Source organism: Erpetoichthys calabaricus, chromosome 1 (genome assembly GCF_900747795.2).
Source record: "Erpetoichthys calabaricus chromosome 1, fErpCal1.3, whole genome shotgun sequence".
NCBI lineage: Eukaryota > Metazoa > Chordata > Cladistia > Polypteriformes > Polypteridae > Erpetoichthys > Erpetoichthys calabaricus.
This window is the reverse complement of record NC_041394.2, coordinates 338511719-338523935: the sequence shown is the minus strand read 5'-3', so window position 1 is coordinate 338523935 and position 12217 is coordinate 338511719. Positions and strand designations below refer to the sequence as shown.

At 42.8% G+C, this 12217-nt stretch overlaps 2 protein-coding genes across 2 annotated transcripts in view; one reads left to right on the top strand and one right to left on the bottom strand.

Annotated features, from left to right (window-relative positions):
• Window positions 1–805: 805 nt before the first annotated feature.
• LOC127527713 (uncharacterized) lies at window positions 806–6078 on the bottom strand. Its single transcript, XM_051927334.1, has 2 exons — window positions 6031–6078; window positions 806–3398 (listed from the first exon to the last, which is right to left on the bottom strand). The coding sequence occupies exon 2, from the start codon at window positions 3358–3360 to the stop codon at window positions 2509–2511; it is 852 nt and encodes a 283-aa protein (XP_051783294.1). The 5' UTR covers window positions 3361–3398; window positions 6031–6078; the 3' UTR covers window positions 806–2508.
• The window catches only part of LOC114666990 (NACHT, LRR and PYD domains-containing protein 3-like), a 45847-nt gene continuing 39041 nt past the window's right edge, over window positions 5412–12217 (top strand). Inside the window, exon 1 of the mRNA XM_028822052.2 lies at window positions 5412–5556. The gene's annotated coding sequence lies outside the window, so the exon portion shown is untranslated. The remainder of the gene's footprint in view (window positions 5557–12217) is intronic.

The following is a 12217-nucleotide window of genomic DNA, read 5'->3' as shown; positions in this document are numbered from 1 at the left end:
TTAATCCTAATGCATCCAGTTTATTTCTAATAGCCTCATTGTATCCATTATTGCCAATCACTAAGATTTCGGTTTTTTCTTTATTTAATTTGAGAAAGTTACTATTCATCCATTCTGAGATACAGGTTAGACATTGTGTTAGCGAATCAAGAGATTTGGGGTCATCAGGTGCTATTGATAAATACAGCTGTGTGTCATCAGCATAGCTGTGGTAGCTCACGTTATGTCCCGAGATAATCTGACCTAATGGAAGCATGTAGATTGAGAAGAGCAGCGGACCCAGGATAGAGCCTTGTGGAACACCATATAGAATATCATGTGTCTTTGAGTTATAATTACCACAACTAACAAAGAATTTTCTCCCTGCCAGGTAGGATTCAAACCAGTTTAAGACACTGCCAGAGAGGCCCACCCATTGACTAAGGCGATTCTTAAGAATATTATGATCAATAGTGTCAAATGCGGCACTCAAATCTAAGAGGATGAGAACAGATAAATGGCCTCTGTCTGCATTTACCCGCAAGTCATTTACTACTTTAACGAGTGCAGTTTCTGTGCTGTGATTTGTTCTAAAACCTGACTGAAATTTATCAAGAATAGCATGTTTACTGAGGTGCTCATTTAACTGCATAATGACTGCCTTCTCTAGAATTTTACTTAAGAAAGGCAGGTTAGAGATGGGTCTATAATTTTCAAGAGAAGAGGGGTCGAGATTATTTTTCTTAAGTAGGGGTTTAACTACCGCAGTCTTAAGACAGTCTGGGAAGACCCCCGTATCTAATGACGAATTTACTATGTCAAGAACATTATCAATAAGCACACCCGATACTTCTTTGAAAAAATTTGTTGGTATTGGGTCAAGGGCACAGGTGGATGGTTTCATTTGAGAAATTATTTTATGTAAATCAGGTAAATCTATCCTAGTGAAAGACTCTAATTTATTTATTATGGAGTACTGGGGTTTCGGGGGATCCTTAGTGTTGGGGAGATATACTATGTTATTTCTAATATCATTAATTTTTTGATTGAAAAATACAGCGATAGCCTCACAGGTTTTACTGGAAGTACTTAGAAGGCATTCCTTTGAGTTACCTGGGTTTAACAGATGATCAATTGTCGAAAATAAGACTCTGGGATTACTAGCATTGTTATTTATAATCTTAGAGAAATAGCAGCGCCTCTCAAGACGGACTGTGTTATTGTATTCTGTTATTTTAACTTTTAATATCTCATAGTCAATAGTTAGTTTAGTCTTCCTCCATTTACGCTCAGCTCTACGGCATGTTCTCTTTAAATCAGACACTCTTTGGGTCTTCCAAGGTATAACAATGCTAGAAGATTTTTTAACTGTCTTTTCAGGTGCAACTATGTCAACAGCAGCCCTCATTTTAGTATTAAATCTTTCCACCTTACTATTTACATTCTCCTCGCTATTATAGTTGGCACTATAAACGGACTGATTGGTTAGAATGTTTGTAAGTTTTAAAGTTGCTGATGAGTCAAAGAAGCGTTTTTTAACAATATGCTTCTCATGAGTGTTTTCTATCATTATTTCTATATTAAAAAGTAGAAGAAAATGGTCTGAAAGACCCGTATCAATGACCTGCTTTATATCAACTTTTAGTCCTTTAGTAATTACTAAGTCTAACGTATGACCTGCTTTATGTGTAGGCTGATTAACGAGCTGTCTCAAATCAAAAGAGTCCAGGAGGTTCATAAATTCTTTTACTTTTTGGTCACATTGATTATCTACATGAAAATTAAAGTCGCCGACTATTAAGAGTGCGTCATAGTTCGTAATTAAGATTGACATCAAGTCAGAGAATTCCTCAAAGAAAGACGCGTTGAATTTAGGAGGTCTATACACGGATAATACTAGAACGTGAGAATCTCCCTGAATAACAATGGCGAGATACTCAAAAGACTTGAACTTACCAAAACTGATATTTTTACATTTTAACCTGCTAGAGTAAATGTTTGCTAGCCCTCCACCTCTCTTTCCTTGGCGATCAGCACGAGTAAAACTGTAATCCGGAGGCGCAGATTCGATTAAAACAGCTGCGCCATCTGAGCTAAGCCACGTTTCACTTAGTGCAATAAAATCTATTTTTTTTTTCACTAATAATGTCGTTGATAAAAAACGTCTTGTTAGTTAAAGCTCTAATATTTAATAGTGCCATATTCAATGTTTCGGAGGAGCAGAGATGAATACTATGTGCGTTATTGATATAGGGAACAGGAATTAAGTTATTTTTATTAGCGCCGCTCTGCGTGTATTTTTTATTTAATCTATGATGTTTTTACAGTTTTAATACATTGTTCATCTAAAGTAGTAACTTTAATTAAATTATTGGCGTTTATGCCGTATTGCCTAGATTTTCTATGTGCATTAAGATTGGTTATTACAGTATTTATGTTGCGCACTTTTATGGAAGATTTTTTTAAACAATTATCATGACCAAACACAGGAGTGGCATTTCGGAAGGGGTTAAAAGCAGAGATAGATAGTCAAGATAAACGAATTACCTTCGCTATGTTTTCGGAGAGGACCCGGGCGCCGAAGCTGTTCGGATGCAGGCCATCTCGCTTGAAGAAACGCGGTCTTTCCCAAAAGAGATCCCAGTTGTTAATGAACCCGATGTCTTGATTCTTGCAGAAGCCCTGCAGCCAGTTGTTTAAACCAAGCAGACGACTGTAATACTCGTTTGATCGTCTGACGAGAGGGAGTGGACCCGAGATGAATATCTTTGCCGATGGGGTCCTCTCCTTTGTGTCTTTAATTAATGCAGTGAAGTCTGCCTTGAGGATCTCCGACTGTCGGTGCCTTATGTCATTTACGCCAGCATGTATAACAATGGCTCCAACTGCCCTGTTCTTGTAGATCGCCGGCGCACGTCTCGTCACATCTCGGACACGAGCACCGGGAAAACAAGAAACAAAAGATTTTCTATTAGGGCAAGTGATATTGAGGTTCCTAACAATAGAATCACCTACCACAATTACATCACCAGGAGCTGAAGGCGAACTGGGGACGCTTAGAGGGTCAAACCGGTTCTGGGTTACGATGCTTGCCTGTGCCGATGGAGGTGTTCTGGCCTTGAACCCCCGCCTGCATAGCTGAAATACACCGAGGTCATCATCGGTGTCGCTCCTACGAGGCGCGGGGGTGAAGGTGACTTGCGCGGCACAACGCGGGGTTGATGTTACGCCGATAACAGATGGCGAGGACGGTTTATCCAACAGCCGAGCCTTCAGATCTCTGAGGTATCTTCGTCTGGACAGAAGATTCTGAATCTGTTCATCGAGTGCCTGGAGTTCCTCGACTACAGTTGCAATGCGATTCACCTCACTGTCGGCCATTGTCCGCTTCTGCTTTGCTTCCGCTTCCGCTTCGTGCCCTAGGAAAAATGAGAGAGAGAGAGAAGGTGCCTGGTTTCCTCCAAACGTGACGCCTGGCATTCACACCAAAGAGTTCAATCTTTGTCTCATCAGACCAGAGAATTTTCTTTCTCATGGTCTGAGAGTCCTTCAGGTGCCTTTTGGCAAACTCCAGGCTGGCTGCCATGTGCCTTTTACTAAGGAGTGGCTTCCGTCTGGCCACTCTACCATACAGGCCTGATTGGTGGATTGCTGCAGAGATGGTTGTCCTTCTGGAAGGTTCTTCTCTCTCCACAGAGGACCTCTGGAGCTCTGACAGAGTTACCATCGGGTTCTTGGTCACCTCCCTGACTAAGGCCCTTCTCCCCCGATCGCTCAGTTTAGATGGCCAGCCAGCTCTAGGAAGAGTCCTGGTGGTTTTGAACTTCTTCCACTTACGGATGATGGAGGCCACTGTGCTCATTGGGACCTTCAAAGCAGCAGAAATTTTTCTGTAACCTTCCCCAGATTTGTGCCTCGAGACAATCCTGTCTCAGAGGTCTACAGACAATTCCTTTGACTTCATGCTTGGTTTGTGCTCTGACATGAACTGTCAACTGTGGGACCTTGCATAGACAGGTGTGTGCCTTTCCAAATTATGTCCAGTCAACTGAATTTACCACAGGTGGACTCCAATTAAGCTGCAGAAACATCTCAAGATGATCAGGAGAAACAGGATGCACCTGAGCTCAGTTTTGAGCTTCATGGCAAAGGCTGTGAATACTTATGTACATGTGCTTTCTCAATTTTTTTATTTTTAATAAATTTGCAAAAATCTCAAGAAAACTTTTTTCACGGGTCATTATGGAGTGTTGTGTGTAGAATTCTGAGGAAAAAAATGAATTTAATCCATTTTGGAATAAGGCTGTAACATAGCAAAATGTGGAAAAAGTGATGCACTGTGAATGCTTTCCGGATGCACTGTATGTACAAATGGATTAGAATTTTTTTAATCAAACAAACAAAGTTCAGATAGGGAGAAACAGATCAAAAGAAATTCAGATAGAAAATGGAGTCCCACAGTGAGTATACTTAGCCCAGTTTTGTTTAATATAATGGTTAATGATATATTTTCTGACTCCGGATTCAAAGTGGATCGACTCTCATATGCAGAAGATGCAGTAATTTGGAAGAGTGGTAGAAATGTAAACTATGTGAAAAGAATAGTTCAGAAGGTATTAGAAGTACTAGAACAATGTCTGTTAACATGGGGATTTAAATTTTGACCACAAAGACCAAAATATTTTTAAAATTAATTTTATTATTGGGCGGAATGGTGGCGCAGTGGGTAGCGCTGCTGCCTCGCAGTTGGGAGATCTGGGGACCCGGGTTCGCTTCCCGGGTCCTCCCTGCGTGGAGTTTGCATGTTCTCCCCGTGTCTGCGTGGGTTTCCTCTGGGTACTCCGGTTTCCTCCCACAGTCCAAAGACGTGCAGGTTAGGTGGATTGGTGATTCTAAATTGGCCCTAGTGTGTGCTTGGTGTGTGGATGTGTTTGTGTGTGTCCTGCGGTGGTTTGGCACCCTGCCCGGGATTGGTTCCTGCCTTGTGCCCTATGTTGGCTGGGATTGACTCCAGCAGACCCCCGTGGTTCAGCGGGTTGGATAATGGATGGATGGATGGATTTTATTATTAATGAAGATTAAGGGAAAGGTTTCAAAAAATTATATAACACTTGGGTTGAAACAGGATAACATTAAATATTTGGGTATTTGGTTTGATTCATATAACAAACATAGAAAGTAAATGTAAGAATGTGATAAAATCTGATGAGATGTCTGTAAGGCTGGGGTTCAGATAAATCAACGCTTATTAACTTTTACCCACTCTGATAAGATCTGTGTTTTTTAAACCCATGAGACTGAGAAAAATATTTAGCATATTTAATTCAATGATGAATTTTCCCTCCGTACAGCAGATGGCGGCAACATGCCAAAAGTATATTGGAGGAGGCTGCTTAAGATTGGTTTGGGAAGTCGCGACAAAGTACCTGCTGTCACCTGCATTGAAGAGGTGTTCGTTAATGGCCAAGGTTAACTGTTTTCATAAACCCCAGCCCAGATCTTGTCTGTCGGTCAGATGGATGTGATATTATTGAGTGCGTGACGTCTTCAAGAGTGACGAAAGCAGTAACACAGAGGGTAAGTGTTCGGGGCGTCATTTTACCGATATGTGAGTTTTCTTTCGCTCCACTCAGTTACAGCACGCGGATTAAACTAGAGGAGAGCGGCGCGTTTGTGTCCATCAGGCCGCTCCGCCGACTTTGCTCGAGTGAATCCCACTGTGTCCCGTGTGTAGTTACTGTTCACTTGTGATTGAGGTTCACTCAACATCATCGAGTCCCATTTCTATTTCAGAGACCCCACACACGTCGCTGCCTCCTCTTCGTTTTTTTCCGCATATTCCGTAAGTCGTGTTCTTCTCGAATCGCCCGAGTCGAGGAGACGGCCATTCCGCACACACGGCACTTTGATTTCTGTCTGTCTTTCTCAATTTGATCCGCGGTGCCTAGTTCAAAAAAGATCCATGCAATTTCTAACCTACCGACAAACAGACAGTAAGCATCATCAATTACATATGTCAACCTATGCTAGCAAATCAATTATTTCACCTACTGTTCGTCAACTGGGGCAGGCTTTGCGCTTCTGTATGGGTAAGTTTCGCTTTCATTAACCCCTTCCTGTCATGTGTCTGTTTCCGTGTTGTACCGTGTTAGCCATTATAGATGTAGTGAGAGGTCAAGCAAAATGACACCTTTGATTGGTTAAACTAAAAAGATTACAATATGCAAGCATTCGAGGCAACCCCGGCCCCTTCAAAACTTGCCTGAAGAAGGGGCCTAAGTTACCTCCAAAGCTTGGATATTGTAATTTAAAATCTACGTGTACAAGCATCCCTTACCATAATTGACAGCACATTCCCGTGATCCCAAAAATATTGTAGTGTGTCTGAAATGGTACCATACTAGCTGCGCCGTTACCATATCCTTACTTAGTCATATGTTAATGCTAATTTATTATTAGAGAAATGTTTCTAAGCTTGTTACCACTGCTGAAACCTGTTATGTTCATTTGCATTGCAAGGTACTGGCATTCCTAAAGTTCAGTTCTGGGTTAAAAAATGGGGAAAATGAAGCAAAGCAGCATTCTCAAGAAACATGTCAGCATTTTGTGGTGTGTTTAAGGTTATTCCATTTGAGGGACTGCCAAGAAACTGAATATTTCATACAAAGGTGTCTATTACTGCCTTGGGAGAAGAGGGTGAACTGAATAATAATATTAATTCTTTATTTGTCACATACATAGTTATGCAGTGAAATGCATCTTTTTTGCATACCCCTTGGGGTCAGAGCGCAGGGTCAGCCATTGTACAGCGCCCCTGGAGCAATTGAAGGTTAAGGGCTTTGCTCAAGGGCCCAGCAGAGTAGCATGTCTTTTGCCAGTGACGGGGATTCGAACCGTCGGGATGCCAGTGCAGATCCTTAGCCTCAGAGCCACCACTCCACCCTCAATCAAACCAGGAGAGAAAAAAAGGAGGAGGAAGGCTGAGATGGACAACTGCATAAGAGGAGAAGAACATCAGAATCTGTAGCTTGAGAAACAACCAACAATGTATATCTTGTATAGCCCAAAGTCGCACAAGGAATGCCTCAATGGGCTTTAACAGGCCCTGTTTATTGATGGCCTCCCAGCCTTAACTTCCTTGTTCTCAGTTGACTTCTTCTTTAAATACATGCCAAATACCCGTGCTGTCTGCAGCAGGATAAAGACCATTCTGGGATACCTTCTTCAAAGGCAAAGTAAAAATCAAAAACAGTGAAATTGGAAAATAAAAAGAAAAGGTAAAAATAGGCAAAGGAACAAAGACCTTTTCTTCAGTAATATATTGTAGATGACCCTGGTACTGGACATCTTTTTGATAAAGAAGACAACCAAGGACCTGTAAGGTGTGTGTTTCTCAAACTACATACTCTGATGTTCTTATCCTCTTATGCAGTTGCCCATCCCAGCCTCCCTCTTCCCTTTTCTATCCTGGTTACATCCAGTTCACCCTCTTCACTCAAGCCAGTAACAGACACCTTTGTATGAAATCTTCAGTTTCTTGACAATCTGTTACATGAAAATGAGCTTCATTCAGCCAAAATTTTTTTTACATGTTTCTTTAGAAAGCTGATTTATTTTGGCAATTTTTTTTCCCCAGAGCTGATCTTTGATGCCAGTGCCTTCTAATGTAAGTAAACAGAATAACTGGTTTCAGTGGTGCTAATGCAGTTAGAATGGTTTTTCTAATAACCATTTGACTAATTAAGGGTAAGCTTAGGGAGTTTATCATTAGGATGCAGAAGGAAATGCTACTGAAAATGGGGCTTTGCAGCCATATGTGAATAAAAAATTAAAAATCGGCCATTTCAAGCAGCAATAGCCATTATACACACTAGTAAAAAATAAACAATAAAATTAGCATAATGGTATCTTTAATAAAATAGGTAACTTTCTAACTAAAACATGAAAATTTCTGGGTGAGCCCAAACGTTTGACTGGTACTGTATATTGGCTTGAATTACAGCTAGGGGAGTCGGAGTCGGTAGTTTCCATAAACTGAGGAGTTGGTGTCGGGAGTCAACGTTTTTAATGTAACAATTCCACAGCCCTGAATATGCAGTTGCTAAATTTATTCTGACATTTTCCCTCGAGTAACTGGCAAATACTGTTTAAAATCAATACTAAAAATAAAAATCGGGAGTGTGCGCCCCTCGACTTTATCATGTACTGAGATAGAGGAAAAGGTTATCAGAACCACTTCCAGGTGCGCTATATTTCTTATCTCTTTGTTTCTTATCCTAACTAACTGATAATATCGACACAATCATTTATCTCTATTCATAATCAAACTTTATATTAAAATGATATTTTCGCACTTAGGGAGGTCAAAAATGGTGGTGGAATTTTTTCATGATTACATATGCATTACCTAGATTACATGCAAAGTAAAAAGAGTTATAGTCACCTAAAAACATAGAAAAACTGTTGGTATCAAATAATATTTTTTGTTGCAATAAATTGCTATAGGTAAAACTGCATTTAATTGTGATGATGATAGCGGGGAAAAAAAAAAATATATCATTAAATTAATAGTATTACCAGGAACACGACGGGGGTGTAACAACTTATTGTTTTAATTACATCTTTATATTTACATGGCATGTTCAATGTTTACATGTTATTGTTAAACTGATGATGTATAGATTAAAATTAATAAGTTACTGAAAGAATGTGTTATATTGAATTCCCACGATACAGAAAATTCGGATGGTCATTTAAATAAAATACTACATCCGGCTAAGTAATTTTTTTTTAATTTCCAATGTTTTCTTTTTATCATTATAAATATCTATACAAAATTTGAATCATCTGTAATTATAACCATAGTTTACTTGAAAATTCGTGAAGTATTCAGTTAAAGTGCCAACTCCGATTGTCGGAACTGACCCAAAAGTTGATAGGATTCCTTATTTTTGATATAAAGCAGGTGTACAAAATCTCATTGTCTGAGGTCAAAGCGTTTTCGAGTTATTGTGTTTACACACAGACCGACATAACTTCAAAAATGGTATTTTCGGACTCGGGAAGATCTAAAACGTCAATATTCATCAAAATCTTGAGGTCAGTTTTTTTTTTTGCAATACTTTCTATATACTATGTATGTGAGAAAGTAAAAAGGCAGATATTATTAAACCAGTACTGTTGAATTAATTAATACCATTTTATTTAATGAAATTTCATTTAAAGTAATTCTCTGACGAGTCACTTTTTTTTAAGCTGTTTTTGTAATTACATGCTTTAAAGAGTTTGTTAGGTTTGAAATATTTGCTATTGTGAGAGTTATGTTTGCATCGTTAGCTAGTTAAAAATCTTACTAAAGAGTTATACATATTGTAATAACGAGAAAGAGACAAGCATAAAAGTTTGGGGTTTTTAGCCCTGTATACTGCAACAAAAATTGGTAAACCGTTTCACATAAACTCAAGACATTGAAGGGTAGGAAGCTGGACAGTTTATAGGGAAGGACCGGAAATTTGAACGTGGAATGCTGGGAAAATCGTGGTGGTGTATGGGAGTTTGACGTCATCAATGGGGAAGCAGAGGGAAGAAAGGAACCTGGAAGTGTGCATCTCTTTGAGTCATCTGGGCGGTCTTTACGGCGGCGGTGTCTCGGTCTTTCTGAAGAAACAAATTACATTGCCTGAAGAAGGGGCCTGAGTTGCCTCGAAAGCTTGCATATTGTAATCTTTTTAGTTAGCCAATAAAAGGTGTCATTTTGCTTGGCTTTTCTCTGAAGAAACAAAGAAAGAGAGAGAGAGAGGTTAGCACGCTGCCGTTGTCCCCAGGCAGGATTTGTTGCGGTGCAAATCGGGTCCTTGAGCTACTCCCCAAGCGCTCGTGCATGACAATATATATTGAATGAGTCATTAAATACATTTCAAGTGGTAAATCCTGGTTGTGTTAATTTTATGAACTTCTCCATCTTTTTATAATATTAAGGCTTTCTGTGTAAAATCCATCCATCCATCCTCTTCCTCTTATCTGAGGTCGGGTTGCGGGGGCAGCAGCTTGAGCAGAGATGCCCAGACTTTCCTCTCCCCAGCCACTTCTTCTAGCTCTTCCGGGAGAATCCCAAGGCGTTCCCAGGCCAGCCGGGAGACATAGTCCCTCCAGCGTGTCCTGGGTCTTCCCATGAGCCTCCTCCCGGTTGGACGTGCCCGGAACGCCTCACCAGGGAGGCGTCCAGGAGGCATCCTGATCAGATGCCAGAGCCACCTCATCTGACTCCTCTTGATGCGGAGGAACAGCGGCTCTACTCTGAGCCCCGCCTGGATGACTGAGCTTCTCACCCTATCTTTAAGGGAAAGCCCAGACACCCTGCGGAGGAAACTCATTTCAGCCGCTTGTATTCACGATCTCGTTCTTTCGGTCACTACCCATAGCTTATGACCATAAGTGAGGGTAGGAGCATAGATCGACTGGTAAATTGAGAGCTTTGCCTTGTGGCTCAGTTTCTTTTTCACCACGACAGACCAATGCAGAGCCCTCATCACTGCGGATGCTGCACCGATCCACCTATCGATCTCACGCTCCATTCTTCCCTCACTCGTGAACAAGACCCCGAGATACTTGAACTCCTCTACTTGAGGCAGGATCTCGCTCCTAACCCTGAGAGGGCACTTCACCCTTTTCCGGCTGAGGACCATGGTCTCGGATTTGGAGGTGCTGATTCCCATCCCAGCCGCTTCACACTCAGCTGCGAACCGATTCAGAGAGAGCTGAAGATCACGGCCTGATGAAGCAAACAGGACAACATCCTCTGCAAAAAGCAGTGACCCAATCCTGAGCCCACCAAACCGGACCCCCTCAACGCCCTGGCTGTGCCTAGAAATTCTGTCCATAAAAGTTATGAACAGAATCGGTGACAAAGGGCAGCCCTGGCGGAGTCCAACTCTCACTGGAAACGGGTTCGACTTACTGCCGGCAATGTGGACCAGGCTCTGGCACCGATCGTACAGGGACTGAACAGCCCTTATCAGGGGGGCCGGTACCCCATACTCTCGGAGTACCCCCCACAGGATTCCCCGAGGGACACGGTCGAATGCCTTTTTCAAGTCCACAAAACACATGTGGACTGGTTGGGCAAACTCCCATGCACCCTCCAGAACTCTGCTAAGGGTGTAGAGCTGGTCCATTGTTCCACGACCAGGACGAAAACCACACTGTTCCTCCTGAATCCGAGGTTCGACTATCTGACGGACTCTCTTCTCCAGAACCCCCGAATAGACTTTTCCAGGGATGCTGAGAAGTGTGGTCCCTCTGTAGTTGGAACACACCCTCCGGTCCCCCTTCTTAAAGAGGGGGACCACCACCCCGGTCTGCCAATCCAGAGGCACTGTCCCCGATGTCCATGCGATGTTGCAGAGACGTGTCAACCAAGACAGTCCTACAACATTCAGAGCCTTGAGGAACTCCGGGCGTATCTCATCCACCCCCAGGGCCCTGCCACCAAGGAATTTTTTGACCACCTCGGTGACCTCAGACCCAGAGATGGGGGAGCCCACCTCCAAGTCCCCAGGCTCTGCTTCCTCATTGGAAGGCATGTTAGTGGGATTGAGGAGGTCTTCGAAGTACTTCCCCCACAGACCCACAACATCCTGAGTCGAGGTCAGCAGCGCACCATCCCCACCATACACAGTGTTGACACTGCACTGCTTCCCCCTCCTGAGACGCCGGACGGTGGACCAGAATCTCCTCGAAGCCATCTGAAAGTCGTTATCCATGGCCTCCCCAAACTCCTCCCATGCCTGAGTTTTTGCCTCCGCAACCACTGAAGCCGCATTCCGCTTGGCCTGCCGGTACCTATTAGCTGCCTCCAGAGTCCCACAGGACATTAGGGACTGGTAGGACTCCTTCTTCAGCTTTACAGCATCCCTCATCGCCGGTGTCCACCAACGGGTTCGGGGATTGCTGCCACGACAGGCACTGACCACCTTACGGCCACAGCTCCGGTCAGCTGCCTCAACAATAGAGGCACGGAACATGGCCCATTCGGACTCAATGTCCCCCACCTCCCTCGGGACATGGTCAAAGTTCTGCCGGAGGTGGGAGTTGAAGCTACTTCTGACAGGGGGCTCTGACAGACATTCCCAGCAGACTCTTACAACATGTTTGGGCCTACCAGGCCTGACCGGCATCCTCCCCCACCATCGAAGCCAACTTACCACCAGATGGTGATCAGTTGACCGCTCCGCCCCTC